Below are 23341 nucleotides of genomic sequence, written 5' to 3'. Positions count from 1 at the left end.
TTTGATAGCAAATTATGTGATGTAAAACGATCAATTGTCCTTACATACGCAGAATTTTCAATAACTTTTGCAAACACTGATGGCATAGAAATAGGCCTAAATTGTCTACATTATCCCTTTTTATAAAACGGCTTTACTACTGAGTACTTTAATCATTCAGGAAACTGACCATTCTTAAAGGAAAAATTACAAATGTGGTTAAGCACAGGGCTAACGTGTGCAGCACAGTATTTTGCTAGGCACTCCATCATATCCAATAATTATTGACTCAGTCTCCCCCTTGTCAGTATCACAGAGGAGTATTCCAGACATCAGTCTTGGAAAGGCATTTTCCAAGAGTGTTATATGATTCCCTGCAGAAACTAAACTTTTATTTAATTCACCAACAATGCTCAAAAATGATTGTTAAGTACTGTACATATATCTGACTTATCGGTAACCGAAATATTTTTACTACAAACTGACTCTATACCATTGACCTTGTGCTGCTGATGAGACACTTACTTCACAACTGACCATCTGGTTTTAATTTTGTCCTGTGAATTAGCTATTCTATTTGCATACCACATACTCTTTGCCTTATTAACAACACGTTTAAGCACCTTAAAATACTGTTTGTAATGGACTACTGTAAGTTGATTGTGACTACTTCTAACATTTTGATATAATTCCCACTTTATTCTACACTAGTCAGCCACCAAGGCTGCCTTTTACTGCTAGTACCCTGTTCTAATGGGAAGCAACTCTCAAAGAGCATGAGAAATGTGTTAAGGAAAGCACTACATTTGTCATCTATGTTATTGGCACTGTGGACATCCTGCCATGCTTGTTCCGTGAAGAGGTTTAAAAAATTCTCCATTTCCATTGGATTAACTTTCCTACATAGTTTGTAATTATATGTGACATTTGTTCGAGTACAAAAGCCTTTTAGAGTTAAAATTTGTGCATCATGGTCTGAAAGGCCATTCACCCTTTTACCAACAGAATGGCCATCTAGTAATGAAGAATGAATAAAAATATTGTCTGTGGCTGTGCTACTGTTTCCCTGCACCCTAGTTAGAAAAAATACAGTCTGCATTAGATCATATGAGTTTAGGAGATCTATCAACATCCTTTTTCTTGCACAATCAAATACAAAATTAATACTGAAGTCACCATGTCTAACTGATTTTTGTTACTTAGCATAAAGTGAACCAAGAACCCTCTCTAGCTTGAGCAGAAAGGCTCTGAAGTCAGAGTTAGGGGACCTATAAACAACAGCAATTAGAGGTTTAGTCTCATTAAATTCAACTGTCCCTGCACAACATTCAAATAGCTGTTCAGTGCAGTGCCGTGATATGTCTATAGACTCAAACGGGATACTGTTTTTTACGTACATGGCCACTCCCCCACTCCGCAAGGAACTCCTTGAAACAGAGTCGGGTAATATGTATCCTGATTCGAAGTCTACAGTTGTAACACAACTTATTCAAATAACAATGTTATTGCACCATTTATGTTCACTGCTCTTCAGAACTCAGGGACAAGATGGATCATGTAAAATAACATATTAACAACATGGTGAAAATGAATGAAAGTGTTAGAGCGTGTTGCCATAGGTCTCTCATTCATACACAGAAAGCTTGACGTCACATGATATGAGGTTAGCATGACTATAGTTCCAAATGGGGCTGTCCTCACAACATGAAGCAATTGAAGGAATGGGAAAAGCCAGTGTGTGTCAACCAGTAAGCAGTTAAAATGCACTATGATGGTGTTCTTCATTACAATATGGCCCGGAGACAATATTTGGATGACTGCACCTGGGGAAGAATCATTGGAAAATGGGAAGGAGGACCCAGTGTGAGAAGTGCAGCCCACAATTTTGGTATTGCTCAAAGCATTTTTTCACTTGCAGGGGTAGCATTTCAAATCACAGGGCTACATTATGCTACAGGCAAGAAGGGATACATGTCAGTCAGGGGGTGCAATAACCATGTTTAACAAGGCAGCAAGGCACACAATTGCATACCCACAGATGCACAGCAACTGCATGCAGCTGTCTCCTTGCCTGGTGACTAGTACATTGTGTTCTGTTGACAGCCACATGTAAGTAGCACTATTTGTGATGATATCAAGAGCATAAGGACGGCACCAATGAGAGCAGATTCAGTCTGGATGTGCCCCCTAAACATTGTCAAACATGATTGGTTTGGTCGACCAGGTGGTGCAGGGATGCATAATGTTGCATGGGCATACTGACTTACAGACATCTGAACACGACACTCACCAGTTGATGTTACTGTGACGCTGTGCTCCTTCCCTATGTGTGTCTTTTCATGGATGCATACGGCCCTGACTACACTTTTATTGATGACAATGCACAGCCACATTGAACAACAGAGGTGGAGAGGTTCTTTTGGAATGAGAGTATATTTGGCGAAGAGTCTGGCTTGCCCACACTATCCCCCCCCCCCTCCCCCCTCGAGTTCAGTCTCATAGAGCACATATGGGATGTGTGGTGGAAATGTTTTGCACCGCATATACATGCAGCAGCCGCAGCAATAACAACCATCCAGCTGTTATCAGTCATGCTGGTGGAGGAATGGAACACTCTACCACAAGAACTCCTTTCTAACCTTAGGGCCAGCACAAGATCATATTGCAGAGCATGCACTGCCATCCTTGCTTATCACATATCCTTTTAAGTAACATGTCTTGCCCTTTGTACCAGCGAGAGGACCATCATAAATCATGGTGAATTCAGTGTAATTATTGTCTTTGAATGAAAAGCATCATTTCTGTTCTTTCAGTTACCTTCTGTAATGTACTTTAGAAATTCTTTGTAACTGTGGTCCAAGTTTTGTGCTTTGTGACAGTGACACATTATGCAAAATTTAATTTCATCCTTAAGTTTTGCACACCAGTGTGTTTCTATGCAAACCACAATATATTTCAGGGATTCCTGAAATGTATTGACTTGTTAGTGTTCCTTGAAGATTGGCAATGTATTTTATTTATTTATTTATTTATTTATTCATCCGTGGAACAATAAATATTGTATGGATGTCGTCAGATTACAACACATGAGCACACATTTACATTTACAATTAAACAGGTTTCTCATATTTTGTGTAGTTTTTATAACTAGTCATACACATATTTATAATTACATAATATTTTGGTGATAATGTCATATGTTGCTAATAATCTACATCTATGTTAAATATTCTTTTACAGTATAACAACATTTACTTACTAAAAAGGTTTTAAGCTTTTGTCTGAAAGTGAGGGGCTCATTTATTTCTTTAATTTCTTGTGGTAATTTGTTGTACAGTTTTATCCCATTGTAAAATATACTTTTTTGCGTCTTTGCCTTGTTCTTTCTATCTAGATGGAGGTGGTGACAAGCTCTTGTTTCATGGTCATGTATTAGGCTGTTTGTGTTGTACATGTTGAGATTTTTCTTAATGAACATTATGTTCTGAAAGATATACTCACAAGAAACAGTTAGAATTCCTAGCTTTCTAAATAATTCTAGACAGTGGGCCCCTGTTGTTGCTATTTGTTATTATCCTTATGGCTCTTTTTTGTACTTTGAACACAGTTTGTATGTTACTGGCACTTGTTCCCCAAAACATGATCCCATAGCTGAGGACTGAGTGTAGATATCCGTAATATGTTATTTTAAGACAGGTATTATTGCATACTGGTGCAAGGATTCTAAGAGCATAGCATGCTGTGGATAATTTCTTTGCCAAAATGTTGACATGGTTTGTCCATTTCAGTTGGCTGTCTACATTCATCCCTAAGAATTTGGTACTTGTTACACATTCTAATTCATTATTATTAACTTTTATTCTAGTGGCATTGTGTTTTTTGTTCAATTGGAAGTTAATATACTTAGTTTTCTTTACATTTATGGTTACTTTATTTTTTAATGACCAGTTGTGGACATCATTGAGAGCCTCGTTTGCTCTTTCTGACAGTTGTGTTGGATTTTCACCTGTTATTACTATGTTGCTGTCATCAGCAAAAAGTATTTTTTCGCCCTGTCTGATACTTTGTGGGAAGTCGTTAATGTATATAAGAAACAATATTGGGCCTAATACACTTCCCTGTGGGACGCCTATATTCACATTTTCTGGGTCAGACAGGTGTTTTATAAGGGAATTGTTTGAAACTTGTGATATCTCAACTTGTTGAACTCTGTTTTCCAAGTATGATTTGAACCACTTCTTTGTCACACCTCTTATTCCCATTTGCCCTAATTTATGAAGTAAGATTTTGTGGTCAACTGTATCAAAGGCCTTGGACAAGTCTAAAAAGATACCACTTACATTTTCACCTTTGTCCAGTGCTTCTAAAATTACTTTAGTGAACTGTGGTATAGCATATTGTGTGTAGATATACAGATTATTATTATGAGCAAATTATGACTTAAATTTTCAGTCTGTTACGCTCTTTCTCTTTCAGTTTTCATATGATCACCTGACCGTTTAGTGTCTCAATGTAGAGAATGCTCGTCCACTTCAAATTACAATACTAAAAACATGGCATTAAGAGTAGACACTCCTTCACGTGTATAGGATACTTTAGCTTGCTCACATAGCTAATGAACTAGAGATACTACATATTTGGTACACTGCATGAAATTATTACAGTCAAAAGAATTTCCATATTTAGAATTATTTACAGTTTCTCATTATAATTTTCATGTTGTTGTAGTGTAAGAAAAAAACAATTTGGTCATCATCAGTCATTTATCATCCAATGCTGGATACAGACATCTTATGGACTTCACCATACACTACAATCTACAACTTTTCACATCCAAGTTTACCCTGATTGTTTTTTTTTAATGTCATCAGTCCATCTTTCACTTTGTCATCCTCTAAGTCTTCTTTTATAACAAGGACTCTAATACAGTATTGCCTTGGTTCATCTTCCAGCAATCTGTCTTGCTACATGGTCAGCCTTTCTTCATTTCTGTTTCATAACAGCCATTATCATGTCATCAACTGCTGTCTTTTTCCTTATTCGTGTATTTTATTGGGTGTTTGTTATTCATTGGCACTACTGTATTGCACCAATATTTGATTAATTCTCAGTGATAGCCCAATAACATGCATGACTATTGATCCACCTCTGACCTCTCTCTCAAGACAGAAATGAATAATTTAGAACTGAAAGAAGTTACCTCTTGTGTTTAGTAGATTTCATTCATTATGAGTGAACTTATCAGTTTTTATGACTACATGTATCAGTTGAAAGCCAATTATTCTGCTTTCGATTTTATGAATCCATTTAGTGCTATCTCTTTAATACTGTATAAAAGACAACAAAGTCAGTTTTTATTCTCTTGTTCTTATTGTGGGTACGTTGTAATTTTAGTAGTGTAGATGTATGCCACCTGCAGTGTAATTGTCTCATATTTTGAGCATGGTAGAGTAGCAAGTCAGTACTCACATTTGGTTATAATCCCATAGGCAGTGCTGTAGTGTTTTGTAAGTTGGTGCTCTCACAGTAATTTTCACTCTGACTTTTGTGAAAGTGATTAGCAGCATTATTTAGCAATATCAATTTAACTGCCATCTAAATGAGACTTGAACTAGTTTTTATTTTCTTCATTTTATTCTGAGTAGGTCATAATTTTATTAGTGTACATTCAAGCCTCTTAGAGTGCAACAGTGGTGCATTTTGACCGCTCACTGTTGCAGTCTGCTGCTAGTTTCTCAGTTAGCCTTTACTTACTTTGATTAGTTCATTCTTTCAAGTAATCATGTAGTTTGACTTAGTAGGAAATGGATAGCAACTGCATTTGCTGCACTTGAATGCAAGGGTAACTGGCTGTTGTGTGGAAACAGCTATTAGCTACTTTCACTGCCATAAGCAGACTTGAAGCTGCTGTCCTAGGCAGCAGTGATGTTGGTGCACCTGTGGCAAAAGCTGTAGCAGCCCTGATGCACATTCCAATGTGCATGTTCTCGCTTGTTTGTCCCACCTGAGAGTGAGTGATAGATGTTGGTGGGTCAGTTTACCTTTTGACAGAAGGTGAATATGGGTACTGGCCACTTCCAAATGTTGCTGAGACTTCACTCAGTGTTGTGCCTGTACAAGATTTTCCTACCATGTCCAGACAAGCACTGGAATCTCATCCTTGATGTGGAAGAGCCTCCTCCAGTGCCTATTCTGTGTGTGTGTGTGTGTGTGTGTGTGTGTGTGTGTGTGTGTGTGTGTGTGTGTGAAGTATGATTTACAGCATCATACTCAGAATTAACAGTGGTTCTGTGGTCTGAAGCTGAATGGAAGACTTGAACCAGAAGCTCAGATGTATCTGCTGTGGACTTCATGGTCTCTGCTATTATGTGAAGAATTGTAGGCCATCTTAAGTAGGCCAGGCAACCACTGTATAAAGGAAACAGCTACTCAGGCAGCAGAGTATGTATGAGTATGTATGGCATGCAAATTTGTTACTTTTTTTTAACATAGGACACTTATCAGTAGGATCAGGGTGAATCTGAGAAAACAGATCAGCCATGTTAACTACTGTGGAGGACATTAGTTCTTGCTGATGAGGAAGAGAAAATGTTACTGTGGTATTACTTCTCTGCAAGGACATCAGTGTATATATTGAGCAGTCAGTTAGAGAACTGACTCTTGGGAATAAAGTCTTATATCTCCTATTAATTGTTAACCAAAAGAGTTTTGAATTAATCGAAGTTAAGTGGCTACAGGTGTTAGAAGAAATTTTAATAAAAGTGCAAGTAGCTTCACCAACCAGGCTTGGATTATGCTACCATAATGTGGGGTACTGCAACAGAAAAAAACAGCTTTTCAGCTAATACAGCCTATCCCAAATAGTGCATTGTGAATTGCACGCCTCTTACTAAGGGGCTTTCCCACAGTACAACTGAAAGAGGTGATAGGTGTTGTCCCTCACAGGGAGAATTTCCAGGAAATGCATGATCATTTTTAAAGGTTGGGAAGCACCAGCTATAGACAGCAAGAAACTTAATTAGTCTGTGGCTGGCCAGCTGAGTTATGTTTCCCAACTTATTCTTGCTTTCTTTGTAAAGCGAAAATTTTCTTGTTGTAAGGAAAAGAATTAGTTATTGATCATTATTCTGGTTAGTTTCTGGATCTGTAGACTACACTATGAAAAATGGCGACACTGAAACCACAAAAGGAAAAATCAAATTCAAGCATGGCACAGAGTGAGACGGCAATTTTGTGTTATGAGACTGAACAAGACTGGTTGGAAGAACAATGTTCACTTGTGCGAGAAGAGCTAGAGAGACAGCATAGGGACATGCAAAGGCAAAACACAATACATAATGACGGGAAGCTGCATTGACATGCAGTAAATATGGCAGACAAAGGAACTGTGGAATCTAACAAGGGTGCCAATCTGATGATGAAAACATAAATGCCAAATTTTCTATGGAAGAAACCAGAACTATGTTTTGCTATGTTAGAGTTAGCATTTACTCAGAATGACATCACTAATAACTATACAAAGTTTGTAGTGGCAGTTAATAGCATGGACACTTGAGCAGTAGAGACCCCCTAGAGTTGGGGGAGCACTGAAGGGTTTGCAGTTGGGATGCCGGGATATTCAAGTATATATACTTGAATATTTCTGGTGTCTCAACTGCAGATTTTTCAGCGCTCTTTTGGCTTTGGGACTCTGTGTCTCAGAATGAGGGGGGTGGACTTGTGCCACTATTGAAATAAGCCCTTCATTCATGCCTTGTCAAGACATCATTTTGATGCCTTCTACACATGATCAATATCGACACTCGCGGGACATGGTGGTCCATCACATGGGCATATATTTAGACCAACAGATGCAGTGGGTCCTACAGTTTGAATTTGTTGGTGACAGGACATCTGCTGCATTTTGTGGAAGGGGCAGCAATGTCAGATGAGAGACTTTGGCATTTGTGGCTTATGCATCTGCCACTGTCATGAAAGTTAGTGAAAATGGCAGTAGTCACTTGTGGGATAGAAAACTTTAGTTCTGTACTGTCAGTCGCTGACAAGGTGCACTTGATAGTGGGGCAAGCAAGTTATATCTACCTTGTAATCATCAAGTAGCAACACTATGATGCATTAGCAGGTAATAACACTATGATGCACTAGTAGCTAACAACACTACAGGCAAACAGTGCCTACCATGAACACTCACCATGTGGCAAGCCTTCAACAAGATAAGAGATAGTTTTCAAAGAACTGTATTGTTGTCTCACCCAGTTAGTTCATAATGAGTTGTTGGCAACTGTTGTAGATACCAGCCAAATGGCTACTGGTACTGCACTCCATCAAAATGTGGAGGGCGATTGCAAGTCTGTAGGGTTTTTCTCCTGAACTCTGTCAGAAGCACAGACTAAGTGAAGGGCACATGACTGGAAATTACTGGCCATTCATGAAGCCATATGACACTTCTGTCCTTATGTTGACACTTGGCCGTGTATGATCTACCCCAGTCATAAGCCAATCATGTTTGATTCCTAAGAATTGAAAGAAGGTTTTCCTCCTTGGTACTTCCACCACCTGGAATTTACTGGACAATTTATAACCAATATAAGGCACATTAAAAGGGGCAGGGAACACGGAAGCTGATTTTTTTGTCAAGAATTGGTTCAATTTCTGGCTGCACCCAGCCCTAACATCATGGGGTTTGGAAAGGGTTCATACAGAAAGAAACTGCAACTTGTTCCCATACGACATTGCAGACAGATACTGCGTGCATGCCTTTACATCATATTTGTGACCTTTCTGAATATTAAAATGCAGTGAGCATACGGTCCAAATAGCATACAAGACTGGTCCCTGCAGGTTTCATGGGAGCAGGTAAAACACCGTATGTGCCACCACAGACATTCCTATGCAACAGCGAGAGAATGTGAGTTCTACACTGGCAACTTTGCCTCACCAGACATGGAGACCATGCAACCAGCAACAGTACCGCCTCCAACATGACAAACAAATCCACAAGATTTCGTCACAGGGTTATTTGGTAACCGTGATAGCATTACGGAGATGTTTAATAAACTCAAGTGGCAGACTCTGCAAGAGAGGCGCTCTGCATCGCGGTGTAGCTTGCTCGCCAGGTTTCGAGAGGGTGTGTTTCTGGATGAGGTATCAAATATATTGCTTCCCCCTACTTATACCTCCCGAGGAGATCACGAATGTAAAATTAGAGAGATTAGAGCGCGCATGGAGGCTTTCAGACAGTTGTTCTTCCCGCGAACCATACGCGACTGGAACAGGAAAGGGAGGTAATGACAGTGGCACGTAAAGTGCCCTCCGCCACACACCGTTGGGTGGCTTGCGGAGTATCAATGTAGATGTAGATGTAGAAGAGAAACCCAAGGGTCCTATCACTTATACAAGGGCAGGTCAATGAGTACAACACAAATCCCCACACTTTCTGGGAGCCATACTCTACTGTTTGGGGTGGGACAAAGTGATGGGGGGAGTGATCCCTGTGTGGCGAGCTCCAACAAGTGAAGAGATTTAGATATTCTTTGACCAACTGGCTGAGTTGTGTTTCCGTGATTATTCTTTGCTTTAATGTTTTTGACAGTTCTCTGTTTAATGATTGTCATGTGACCATTTTCATGTAATCATGAAAATAAATAAAGTAAATAACAATGTAATGAAAAGGATAGCTGCTACTCACCATACAGCAGAGACGCTGAGCTGCTGAAAGTCACAACAAAGCGACTGTCCGAAAGTTAGCTTTTGGTCAGCAAGGCTTAGCATAAACACACACACACACACACACACACACACACACACACACACACACAAATGCAACTCACACACATTATCACAGACGTGTGTGTGAGTTGCATTGCGTGTGTGAGTGTGTGTGTGTGTGTGTGTGTTTGCTGTCTATTTTGACAAAGGCCTTGTTGGCTAACTTTTTGACAGTCTTTGTTGTGACTTTCTGTGACCCAGCATCTTCACTATGTGGTTAGTAGCAACTATCCTTTTTTATGTTGTTATATTCCATACCAAATTTTCCAAGAAAATAATTATTACTTGGTATTCTAGAGTTTCTGCATCTATAGACTTCCCCATGGGCAATGCTTATACAAGCATTGTTATATCCAGGCACATGGGCTCAAAATCCATCAATACAAAATAGCCAAATCTGCTAATAAGCTAATCAGAATATAATGAATAGTGGAACTAAAGGAATCGCAATAATACAAAAGATGTAGTGCCCAAACTATGGACTAATCAAAATGGAATGAGAAACTGGAAGGTTTCAGGTTTCAAGGCAAGCATTACATACAAAAGACTCCACTGTAAGATGCTGAGTTTAAGCCTGAATGATATCTTTCAGTTTGTCCAATAGTGAAACAGAATACTCATCAGTGATGATTCTGCAGTTGTGGACGTACCCTATAGGCACAATTCTATTGAATCTTAGGAAATAGTACTATTACTTTTAATCAATGGAAAATCCAGGCAGGAATAATGATAATATTATGGAAAGGATAGATTGCTACTTACCATATAGAGCAGATGTTGACTCACAGACAGGCACAACAAAAAGACTGCCAAACATGTCAGCTTTTGGCTAAAAGGCCTTCTTCTAAAGTATACAACACACATTCACACAAGCACAACTCACACACAAATGACAACTGTCTCAGACCACTGAGACTCAGTAGCCAAAGCAGTGTCACCTGTGTGTAAGTTGTGCTTGTGTGAATGAGTGTGTGTGATGTCTACTTAAAAAGAAAACCTTTCCACCATAAGCTCACATGTTTAGCAGTCTTTTTGTTGAGCCTGTCTACAGCTCATGTCTCCTCTATATGGTGAGTAGCAATCTATCCTTTTCTTAATATTGTCATTTAACCATTACTTTTCCTACAGACGGAATCATTTTTTATTTCTTTAATACATTTTCACACTTGCCACTTGCTATGTTTATTTCTGTTTCATTACCGCATGCAATGATGAATACACATACCACATACTGACATGAACCATTGGAAAGCCTCACTGGAATTGTGTTAAATAGAGAAGAACAGTCTTAGCAAAATTCATTTGAATTTCATTTTCGTTAATGATTAATTGATGCGGTACTCTTTGAGGAGAAAGCGATCACACACAAAACTTTGTGTATAAAGTGGTGAACACAACTTATTGGAATTGTTGTAATGCCACCAAGTTTACATATCTTTAAGTCAATGACCAATGAGTATGGTATTGTGAATCGTGCCACAGCTCAATGGTCTGAAAGATTTTTTATTGCTCTAAGCACTCATAAACATAAAGAAGTAATCCTTTAATGATGAATCTAACATCTTGTATATTAATTGAGGTTAAACCTCTTAAAATGAAGTGCTTTCTGCAGCTTATAATTTAATATTATCAATACCATAAACAAGTGTTTAAGTGTGTGGCTCTGAAACATCACAGTGTTCCATGTGAAGTGTTATACTTTCCAAAAATCATAGTATTTGACCAAAAGTCAAGTATCTCTATCGCAGGCAAAGAACTTCTTGGTGTGCGTATATATATCTATATGTGTTGTGTGTGTGTGTGTGTGTGTGTGTGTGTGTGTGTGAGAGAGAGAGAGAGAGAGAGAGAGAGAGAGAGAGAGAGAGAGAGGGTGGGGGGGGGGGGATGCATGTAAGGATAGAAGTAATTATGTTTTCTAATTCGTTGCTGAACCAGTATGTTTTATTAAGAACTTTGTCAAATTTCAGGATTCTCCAACAGTGACATTGCTGGGCAAATGTGAACGAATAGGCTGCCCCCATCCTCGTGCTCGTAACCCTCGCACAGGAGAGCTGCATGCATACTGCAGCTGGCGCTGTTCTCACTTGGCTACTGCTACTGTGGTGAATGGCCCAGCTGATTACAATGTTGACCTGGTCATTGCCCTGGAAATGTCACGGTTACAGATGATTGAAGATGAGTTCAAGAAGAGACAGCGTGAAGAAGCTGATACTGGAGAGCCATCAAGATCAGGTATACTGCAGTCCTGTTTCCTTACCAAATCAGTTCAAGCTCCATTCAGTTTGTAGCTATTATTATCTGAGTAATTTTGAAAGTTTAGAGAAGGTAATGCAAACTTCTCCTTTTCAGAATAATTACCTTCACCTGTTCTCAGAGTGCCCTTCTTCAAACTTTATGCACACTTTATGCATCAACTCACACCACTTAGTGCAAGTTGCACGATATGTGTTCTTTGGGGACTGGTAGTTATTGGAATAGGGGTTGCAGGTAGGCATTTTCTGATGAGGAGAACACATCAAGTGCCATAATTTAATTTCCCAGAAACTTCGCTCAGTGGAAGATGAGTCATAACAAGTGAACACGTCTCCACTTAACTGTAGATACTCGACCATTTTTGACAAAATGACGGTCAAAGTTTTCAAGGTACTGTATGTGCCTCTTAGCAGATAAATTTTTCAAGCAAAGCGTTGGTGCAGTGGCTAACATTGTAGCTTCACTCTTTCGCACTCCATGATCAAAACCGGATTATTACTTTTATTTTTCATTTATCCACCCACGTCCATAGAAGATTACTACACAAATGTTTTCCAGTAAATATTGAATTAATGTTGTTCTATTAGTCTACTTGGGTAGATGAATTTAAAAAAGCAGTAAATGAGTGAGGAAACTATTGAAAAATGTTTTTGGTGAAATTCCTGTAGTTCATCACCTGCAAGCACCAGTTTTCAGTAAAGTGATCCATGATCTGTGATTTGCTGTGGAATTATTGCCAAAGCATGAAATCTTCAGTAGTGTGAATGACATGATGTCTGCTTGTGTCTGTATGTGTGGATGGATATGTGCGTGTGTGCGAGTGTATACCTGTCCTTTTTTCCCCCTAAGGTAAGTCTTTCCGCTCCCGGGATTGGAATGACTCCTTACCCTCTCCCTTAAAACCCACTTCCTTTCGTCTTCCCCTCTCCTTCCCTCTTTCCTGATGAGGCAACAGTTTGTTGCGAAAGCTTGAATTTTGTGTGTATGTTTGTGTTTGTTTGTGTGTCTATCGACCTGCCAGCGCTTTTGTTCGGTAAGTCACCTCATCTTTGTTTTTTTTATATATATATATATATATATATATATATATATATATATATATATATATATATATATATGAAATAGTAAATATATGACACATATTGTCAAACACAGTTTGGTTCTCAAGAAATACTGGTCTTATGGTATACGGAGATCCCATGCAGGCCCATTGTTGGCCACTTCTCCAGTTTTCTAAACACTTGGAGAGACATACTCCACACACCAGTCAGTGCTTGCAACTCTACCTTTGAAAAGTGTAAACCTACTAATATGTTTACTTTAAGCAAAGATAGATCATTCTAGTCATAGCTGAATTCATTGGATAAGAAGATCTAAAAGCGTAATTGCCATACCTCTAAGGTAAATGGGTAAATTAATTATCGGTTACCAATTTAAATTTTGAAAATCAGTTTTAATCTGTTAAAATTCAACCTATCGAGCATTTTTTTACTGAACACCAAATTCTGTGCTTACTGTTCCTGAGTTAAATAGTGTGGGATCAGCCAACTCCAAATGTTCTCATGATGGAGACTTTTATGGGGAGTCTTACAAATAACCACTGATCCAGTCTCAAACACACACTGAATGTCATAGTAAGTGTGTTGGATAGTCTGTTCACTCATTCTCTAAAACAGAAATGTATTTTCTTTGGCATGATATCATCCATCTTTAAGATGATTTCTCTTGTATCTAACAACAGAAACTCCAGGTAGGAATTCAACAGTGTAGGAAAAGACAGACTGCTAATTACCATTAATTAAAAGGCACATAGACATAAGTTTTGCGCCTCAACCTTTGTCAGAAAAAGAGAAACACATGGTATTCATTCACACAAGCAAGCACACCTCATGCACATATGACTGCCAGCTCCAATGAACTGTCTGCAAATTACCATGTTAGCTTCAGAGTGAGTAGCAATCTACCTTTTCCTACATTGTTGAATTCTCTGGTATCTAATTTTTTTTATGAAATTACAATTAAATCAATACAATGAAATGAATACCCTTAGCTGCATACAGGCATTGATATACATCAACGGGGACAGTTGAAAATGTGTGCCATGACCAGGACCCGAACCCAGGATCTCCTGCTGCAGGAACTTCTTTCATAGATGGATTGTTATGGTGTGTTTTAAGTTTCAGACATTTTGGATGTTTGGTTTTGAAATATACCGTATGGGTTTCTGCAATGTTCAGTTTGAATCCTTTTAACTGGAACCAGTTTTCTAAGGTATCCAGTGTGCTTATGATGGAGCTCGGAATTTTTTCTGCATTGTCATATTCAATTAAAACACAAGCATCATCTGCAAACAGAACTAATGGGGAATTTATATTTATGATTAAGTCATTTATGTAGGAAAGGAACAGGACTGGTCCCAAAATGGAGCATTGAGGCACACCTTGTGATATTGTACTCCATTTAGAATAATAATTCACTGCATCTGAGGTGATAATTACCCTTTGTTTTCTGTTGTGTAAGTATGATGTTAGCCAATTTAGAGCATTGTCCTTAGTCTCGTGTTTTTCTGAATTGTAGATAAGCAAATTGTGGTTCATGGAGTTAAAGGCTTTTTTGAGATCATAAAAGATACCTGCAATTTTACTCCTCTCATCCAGTGGTTTGCTTATCTTTTTAATAAAGTTATTCACTGCATCCAGTGTGTTTTTTCCTTACGTGGACTTATATGGAATCAAATATTCTCACATCACAAAACTATCCCATTGCCCTCAGCACTATTTCTCCCATTTTTTCCATCCCCAAACTTATGCTCTGCTATCACCTCACCTTACAACCACCTAACACTTTCAGTCATCCATTTCTGGACTCATTTTACCATTTCCCTTGCACCATCCCTACCCCCCAGAAGTGCTGCTTCATCTATCTGCATCAGTTCAGAAAAATATCCCTTTCCCAGTCCCTTAAATGCTAACTAAGCTATGGATTCCCCCCCCCCCCCCCGTCCCTCCCCCCACACACACACAGTGGCATAACCATAAAAATTCCCATCCTTTTTTTTGTAACGAACTTTATATTTTCGGATTCCTCCAGTCCCTATCCCTCACAAACATGGTACTGCAGAAACACCTCTCCATGACACAGGCATCCCAGAACCACCTCTGCTCCCTCTGAAAGATTCTATTACTACATACACCACATCCTCAGAAGTGAAACCCTTGGAATCCAGCACGTGGAAGAGCATTACAGAAACTGTCTCCATAAATTGTCTAACCTACTGACGTCCTACTCCTGCATTGTAGCACCACTGTTGCTACCATGGTGAACCTCGCCAACCCCTCATAGCACTCAGGCCCTGCCTAGCTGACTTCTTCAATTTACTGTATCCTCCAACAATTCTCACCAATATTCCAAAAAATCCAGAACCCAAACAAACCCAAAACACTGTTACTAACCTTTCTACCAAAACTCTCAATCTCAAAAGGAGTTTAAATCCTATCCAAAGCCTCACCCTCAGGCCTGTACCTAATTTTAACAGGGTGTACACACTCCAGGACAACTGGGAATTTTTTTATCTGGGAGAAAACCACAAAAAAACCAGGAATTTTCTACAATTCCAGGAATTTTTCATTGTTTTTAGTCTTTGGTTAAATTTTTGTAATTTTGACTGGTAAGAGCTGATAATAACATGGTAATGTTATATAATAATGTTATATAATAATGTTATATAATAATATGGTTAAATGATGATGGCGTCCTCTTGGGTAAAGTATTCCGGAGGTAAAATAGTCCCCCATTCGGATCTCCGGGCGGGGACTACTCAAGAGGATGCCGCTATCAGGAGAAAGAAAACTGACAGGAGAAAGAAAACTGGCATTCTACGGATCGGAGCGTGGAATGTCAGATCCCATAATCGGGCAGGTAGGTTAGAAAATTTAAAAAGGGAAATGGATAGGTTAAAGTTAGATATAGTGGGAATTAGTGAAGTTCGGGGGCAGGAGGAACAAGACTTCTGGTCAGGTTAATACAGGGTTATAAATACAAAATCAAATAGGGGTAATGCAGGAGTAGGTTTAATAATGAATAAAAAAATAGGAGTGCAGGTAAGCTACTACAAACAGCATTGTGAACGCATTATTGTGGCCAAGATAGACACGAAGCCCACGCCTACTACAGTAGTACAAGTTTATATGCCAACTAGCTCTGCAGATGACGAAGAAATTGAAGAAATGTATGATGAGATAAAAGAAATTATTCAGGTAGTGAAGGGAGACGAAAATTTAATAGTCATGGGTGACTGGAATTCGACAGTAGGAAAAGGGAGAGAAAGAAACATAGTAGGTGAATATGGATTGGGGCTAAGAAATGAAAGAGGAAGCTGTCTGGTAGATTTTTGCACAGAGCATAACTTAATCATAGCTAACACTTGGTTCAAGAATCATAAAAGAAGGTTGTATACATGGAAGAATCCTGGAGATACTGAAAGGTATCAGATAGATTATGTAATGGTAAGACAGAGATTTAGGAACTAGGTTTTAAATTGTAGGACATTCCAGGGGCAAATGTGGACTCTGACCACAATCTATTGGCAATGAACTGTAGATTAAAACTGAAGAAATTGCAAAAAGGTGGGAATTTAAGTAGATGGGACCTGGATAAACTGACTAAACCAGCGGTTGTACAGAGTTTCAGGGAGAGCATAAGGGAACAATTGACAGGAATGGGGGAAAGAAATACAGTAGAAGACGAGTGGGTAGCTCTGAGGGATGAAGTCGTGAAGGCAGCAGAGGATCAAGTAGGTAAAAAGACGAGGGCTAGTAGAAATCCTTGGGTAACAGAAGAAATATTGAATTTAATTGATGAAAGGAGAAAATATAAAAATGCAGTACATGAAGCAGGTGAAAAGGAATACAAACGTCTCAAAAATGAGATCGACAGGAAGTGCAAAATGGCTAAGCAGGCATGGCTAGAGGACAAATGTAAGGATGTAGAGGCTTATCTCACTAGGGGTAAGATAGATACAGCCTACAGGAAAATTAAAGAGACCTTTGGAGAAAAGAGAACCACTTGTATGAATATCAAGAGCTCAGATGGAAACTCAGTTCTAAGCAAAGAGGGGAAAGCAGAAAGGTGGAAGGAATATATAGAGGGTCTATACAAGGGCGATGTACTTGAGGACATTATTATTGAAATGGAAGAGGATGTAGATGAAGATGAAATGGGAGACATGATACTGCGTGAAGAGTTTGACAGAGCAAGACAAGGCCATGGGAGTAGACAACATTCCATTAGAACTACTGACGGCCTTGGGAGAGCCAGTGCTGACTAAACTCTACCATCTGGTGAGCAAGATGTATGAGACAGGCGAAATCGTCTCAGACTTCAAGAAAAATATAATAATTCGAATCCCAAAGAAAGCAGGTGTTGACAGATGTGAAAATTACCGAACTATCAGTTTAATAAGTCACGGCTGCAAAATACTAATCCGAATTATTTACAGACGAATGGAAAAACTGGTAGAAGCTGACCTCAGCGAAGATCAGTTTTGATTCCGCAGAAATGTTGGAACACGTGAGGCAATACTGACTTTACGACTTATCTTAGAAGAAAGATTAAGGAAAGGCAAACCTACTTTTCTAGCATTTGTAGACTTAGAGAAAGCTTTTGACAATGTTGACTGGAATACTCTCTTTCAAATTCTAAAGGTGGCAGGGGTAAAATACAGGGAGCGAAAGGCTATTTACAATTTGTACAGAAATGAGATGGCAGTTATAAGAGTCGAGGGACATGAAAGGGAAGCAGTGGTTGGGAAGGGAGTGAGACAGGGTTGTAGCCTCTCCCCGATGTTATTCAATCTGTATATTGAGCAAGCAGTAAAGGAAACAAAAGAAAAATTTGGAGTAGGTATTAAAATCCATGGAGAAGAAATAAAAACTTTGAGGTTCGCCGATGACATTGTAATTCTGTCAGAGACAGTAAAGGACTTTGAAGAGCAGTTGAATGGAATGGACAGTGTCTTGAAAGGAGGATATAAGATGAACATCAACAAAAGAAAACAAGGATAATCTAATGTAGTCAAATTAAGCCGCGTGATGCTGAGGGAATTAGATTAGGAAATGAGACACTTGAAGTAGTAAAGGAGTTTTGCTGTTTGGGGAGCAAAATAACTGATGATGGTCAAAGTAGAGAGGATATAAAATGTAGACTGGCAATGGCAAGGAAAGCGTTTCTGAAGAAGAGAAATTTTTTAACATCGAGTATAGATTCAAGTGTCAGGAAGTCATTTCTGAAAGTACTTGTATGGAGTGTAGCCATGTATGGAAGTGAAACATGGATAATAAATAGTTTGGACAAGAAGAGAATAGAAGCTTTCAAAATGTGGTGCTACAGAAGAATGTTGAAGATTAGGTGGGTAGATCACGTAACTAATGAGGAGGTATTGAATAGGATTGGGGAGAAGAGAAGTTTGTGGCACAACTTGACTAGAAGAAGGGATCGGTTGGTAGGACATGTCCTGAAGTATCAAGGTATCACAAATTTAGCATTGGAGGGCAGCGTGGAGGGTAAAAATCGTAGAGGGAGACCAAGAGATGAATACACTATGCAGATTCAGAAGGATGTAGGTTGCAGTAGGTACTGGGAGATGAAGGAGCTTGCACAGGATAGATTAGCATGGAGAGCTGCATCAAACCAGTCTCAGGACTGAAGACCACAACAACAACAACAACAACAAGAGCTGATAAACAGCAAAATGTGTCAAATACTTTAGGATGAAGACTATGGAATACTTCATAACAGCAAACTGCTTCTGATGAGTGTGACGTCACAACTGTTTACATAAAGTTCATTTTGAGCAGTTGCCAGCAGGCTCGTGCACGTGCACAGTTGAGTTGTTTATGAGCGGTGCCTTCTCTCACTTGTGACTACTTGAAGTGTGGCTGCAGTAGTAGCAAGAAGCATTCAAGCTACACAGAAACATTTTTCTGGTGCCCCCAAGCTGCCAGACTTGTGCGTGTGCAGAGCAGTCTGGATTTTAGTGGGGAGGGGGATATTGACCCATGTTTACGTTTAGTGATTTTGCTGTTTCCTGATGTCTTATTTCCTCTTCATTTACAATTCACATGTCAAATGAAAACAAAACGAATTTCTGTGATCAGGAGCTATCAAGTGAAGTAAAAAACATTCACATAATAACAGAAGGCTGTTAATAGTTTCAGTTTTCTGACTCTGTTTTATTTCTGCCTTTTTAACAGTCAAGCATTAATTGCCTTGCACAACAATGAACTTATTTTTGTCAGTTTGCTAAATAAATGTGGCTTTTTATTAATCTTTTCTGCAGATGCAGTCAATTTATAAGAAATGAAGTATTTCATTCCACACTATTCAAGTGCATATTTTTACCTTCTGGCACATATGGCATTATGCCATAATAAAGGATCCAACATGAGACAATACAGTACTGGTATTCCAAGAAAATTTGCATCCCAAAAGGTGCATTGTAAAGCTTAATATCAGGCGGGGCCTACTGCACTGTGAATATGGACACATGAATGTGTCCTTTAAGCTGAATTACACATTTTAGTATGGTTTATGAAATTCCTGTGGTCTTGGAGCATCCTCTGATGTCCTATTTCTTTTATGACATCATGTAAGATATCTTAATGCTATGTGTGTACGAACATACGGGCTTCCTGCATCATCGTAGCTGCCCATGCGCAGTAACGCCTGTTTTCTGGTGTTCCATGGCAACTGCTGAAACGAACCCATGTCTAAGAGGTCACGGGAAAGAATTGCAAGTGGTTCTTCGAAAAGTGTTATTTTAGAAGGAACTATTCTTTTACGCAAGATGAACTATGTAACATGTGAGAATGTGCAATGAATCTCTTAAATCACAGAGTGTTTGACTTTCATTTAACACTTAAAACTTTCAGGACCAACCACATAGAATAATTTTGAGCCCATAAGACCAGACATTGTCATTGTTTAAAATTTTACTGGCACATTTGTGTGATGTATCTTAAAGTGCAACACAAGCTAAAAATACCAATGTTATATGTGAAAGCTTAACTTTTCTTGTGGGTTATTAATCTTAAAGAGCTGTATTATATCTGAAAGCTTGGCTTTTCTTCTAGCTACTGTATGTACATTAATTTAAGCTATTAACTTTTCCTATTTGTGTGCTCATGCTACTTAAGTGATGTTGGTATCGGCTGAATACATCATGTGTCCTATGCTCCAATATCTGATGCGATTGGCTCATGAGATCACTCGACATGAGCTATGATTGGCTTACAGTAGCACATTGCAATCTCTTATTTCAGTGCTTTGCAGACTAACATGCTGTGTTCAATGGAATTCGAATTTTTGCTTTCAATAGTGCATTGCAATCTCTGTTTCAATGCTTCAGAAACTAATGCGCTGTGTTTGGTGGAACTCAAATTTATACTTTCATAATAAAAAATATGCAGCATATCTTGATATGAAAGTATGCAATGTACATGTTGCTGCACATCAAAGATCTTTCTAAAGTGCCGTTTCCTTTTCTCCCTTGCCGAGTTTTGTTTTCTAAAGTGCTGGGAAGTTCTCACTGGTGTATAAAACCTTTACCACTCAAAGGATTGATGCTTTTAGAGCTCCAATGGAAAGTACACTGTTGCTTATCATGGAAAAAGTGTATTTTCACCTTGGAAGATGTGTATTTTAACATGGGAAATAGTGTGTTTTTAACCAGGAGATCCAGGAAAAATCCAGGAATTTCTTTTTTTTGTCCATGTATACTCCATGTTTAACCATGTTGCACTTGTCAAAGAACTAATCTCCTTTCCTGATCCCTAGTGGAAACACTTCTCTGCTACCACTGATACCAACCCTGCCAACCATAGCCAACCTAATCCCAACATCCAACGTCGCCTCAGCCATGTCATACCACCCCAGCCAACAACGAACCTCCCCCTGTTTCACCTAAACAGCCCCTGGTCATGTTATGAGAATTCCTTACCTCCGACTTGGCCTCACCATCCTTCCCCAGGTCCCTTCCTCAGAATGCTAACCATTCAGCAGAGGAAAGAACAGCCATACACCTCAAAACAGATCCTGGCCTAATCATACTCCCTGCAGACATAAGCTCCACAACTTTTCTGATGAATCACAGGGACTACCTGGCAAAAGGCTTCTGTGAACTTTCCAACTCCTCCTTCCTAATGAAATCCTTAACCACTTCCCAGAACATCTACCTGAGTATCCCCCTTCTCTCCCCAACATCATTCCACACACGCACACATTCCACATGCTCCCCAAAATCCACAAACCCAACAGTCATTGACACGCTATTGTAGTTGGTTATTGTGATCCCACTGAAAGAATTTCTGCTCTTGTTGACCACCACCTCCAATTAATTGCCTGAAACCAGTCTCCCACATCAGAGATGCTAACCAGTTTTTCACTGTCTCACCACCATCTCCACACCCTTACTTCTTAGACCCCTACTCATCACTATTGATGCCACCTCTCTATAGTGAACTTTCCTTACGCCCATGGACCTATTGATCACTACCTCTCCCAGAGTCCTTCAGGCTCCAAACTCACTACTTCATTTTTCATACAACTTACTGACTTTATCCTAGCACACAATTACTTCTTCTCCAAAAGTGAAGGTATACAAACAAACAAATCTGTGGCACAGCCATGGACACCCATATGGCACACTCCTATGCCAACCTGTTTATGGACCATCTAGAGGAAACCTTTCTAGCCTCCCAAAACCTCAAACACCTGATCTGGTTTAGGTTCATTGGTGATATGTTCATGATCTGGATTCAGGGCCAAGACACCCTATCTTTATTCCTTCACAACCTCAACATTTCTCCCACCTGTGCCACATGGTCCTGCTCAACACAGTGTGTCACTTTCCTTGACATTGACTTTCTCTTCTCTAACAGCCCCACAAACACCTCTGTCCACATTATGCCACCTACCACCAACAATACCTGATTTTCAAAAGGAGCCATCCATTCCACACCAAAAAATCCCTTCCATGCAGCTGTGTTACTTGGGAACAGTGTATCTGCAGTACCAAGAAATCCCTTGCCCAATATGCTGAAGGTCTCACAAAGGCCTTCACAGAGAGGCACTATTCTCCAGACCTAGTCCACAAACAGATTTTCTGTGCCATATCCATCCCCTCATACGCCCAATCCTCCCACCACCCCAAAGAACCAGCTACAAAGGGGTGTGCTCTTCATCACCCAATGCCACACTGGGTATAAGCAACTGAACAACATCCTTCATCAGGGCTTTTATTATCCTTAATCATGCCCTGAAATGAGGGAAATCATACCCAAGATCATTCCCACCTCTCCTAAAGTGGCGTCCATTGCCCATCCAATCTCCAAAACATCCTGGTCCATTCCTATGCCACTCCCAAACCTAGTCCCTTCTTACAGGGATCATATCCCTGTGGAAGACGCAAGTGCAAGATCTACGCAGTCACCAACCCAGCTCTTCCTACTCCCATCCTGTCACAGACTTATCCTACCACATCAGAGGCCAGAAGCCATGCTATACACCAACACTGCTGCAAACACTATACTTTTTGTGTTTGACTACCAACCAGCTATCCACCAGAATGAGTGGCCACCACCAAACTGTTGCCAAGAAGGTTGTTGTCACCCTTTCCCAATTCAGACACACATGCCACCTTCATTGTATGTTCCTGTTAACAACTCAACACTTCTGCTTTTCAGTGAATGGTCTCCTTCGCTCCTACAGTATTTAGGTTTGTCTTTTTTCAATATATTTTCTTAGACAATTCATCTGGTGAGTATTGCCACCAGGTTCCTACATTTCTCTGGAATCTAGGTTATCTTCGCACAGGCTGGTGTCTACCAGTTGTTCAATTCTTCTGTAGATAATTTGTGTAAGTATTTTGTCACAATGATGTATTAAACTGATGGTTCAGTAATATTCACACCTATCAGCACCTGCCTTCTTGATCTGGTAGGCCACTGCATACAGTATGTTATCTTGACCCCTAGGTACTTAGGGTAGTCTGAACAACTGCTTCATGAGGGAGGTTATTAAGCCTGTAGCACTGCCTCTACCTCATGCTGTTCAAGTCTTCAGTAGATAATATGGGTAAGTACAGGGTGTCCACAATGAGACTCCAACATTTGAACTCATAAAATCTGAGAGGAAACACAATTTATTGACAAACAAATACAGGGAAATCATACGGCAGCTCATCAAGTTTTCATACACAGATGGACAGTTCAGTACCCTTGAACATGGGTGCCATGGGTAGCGTGAAGAATATCAAATCTATAATCTATTTCGTGCCATGTATTGT

General features: G+C 39.5%; 1 protein-coding gene across 3 annotated transcripts in view; it reads left to right on the top strand.

Moving 5' to 3' along the window:
- The window catches only part of LOC124619745 (ankyrin repeat and IBR domain-containing protein 1-like), a 527110-nt gene that overhangs the window by 417695 nt on the left and 86074 nt on the right, over positions 1-23341 (top strand). For all 3 annotated transcript variants that reach the window (XM_047146322.1, XM_047146321.1, XM_047146323.1), the window contains one exon: positions 11715-11979. In XM_047146322.1, coding sequence (XP_047002278.1) covers positions 11715-11979 — 265 coding nt within the window. The remainder of the gene's footprint in view (positions 1-11714; positions 11980-23341) is intronic.

The sequence above is a fragment of the Schistocerca americana genome, chromosome 6 (assembly GCF_021461395.2).
Source record: "Schistocerca americana isolate TAMUIC-IGC-003095 chromosome 6, iqSchAmer2.1, whole genome shotgun sequence".
Taxonomy (NCBI): Eukaryota; Metazoa; Arthropoda; class Insecta; order Orthoptera; family Acrididae; genus Schistocerca; species Schistocerca americana.
The sequence above is the reverse complement of the archived record's forward strand: the minus strand, read 5'-3'. Positions and strand labels throughout refer to the sequence as shown.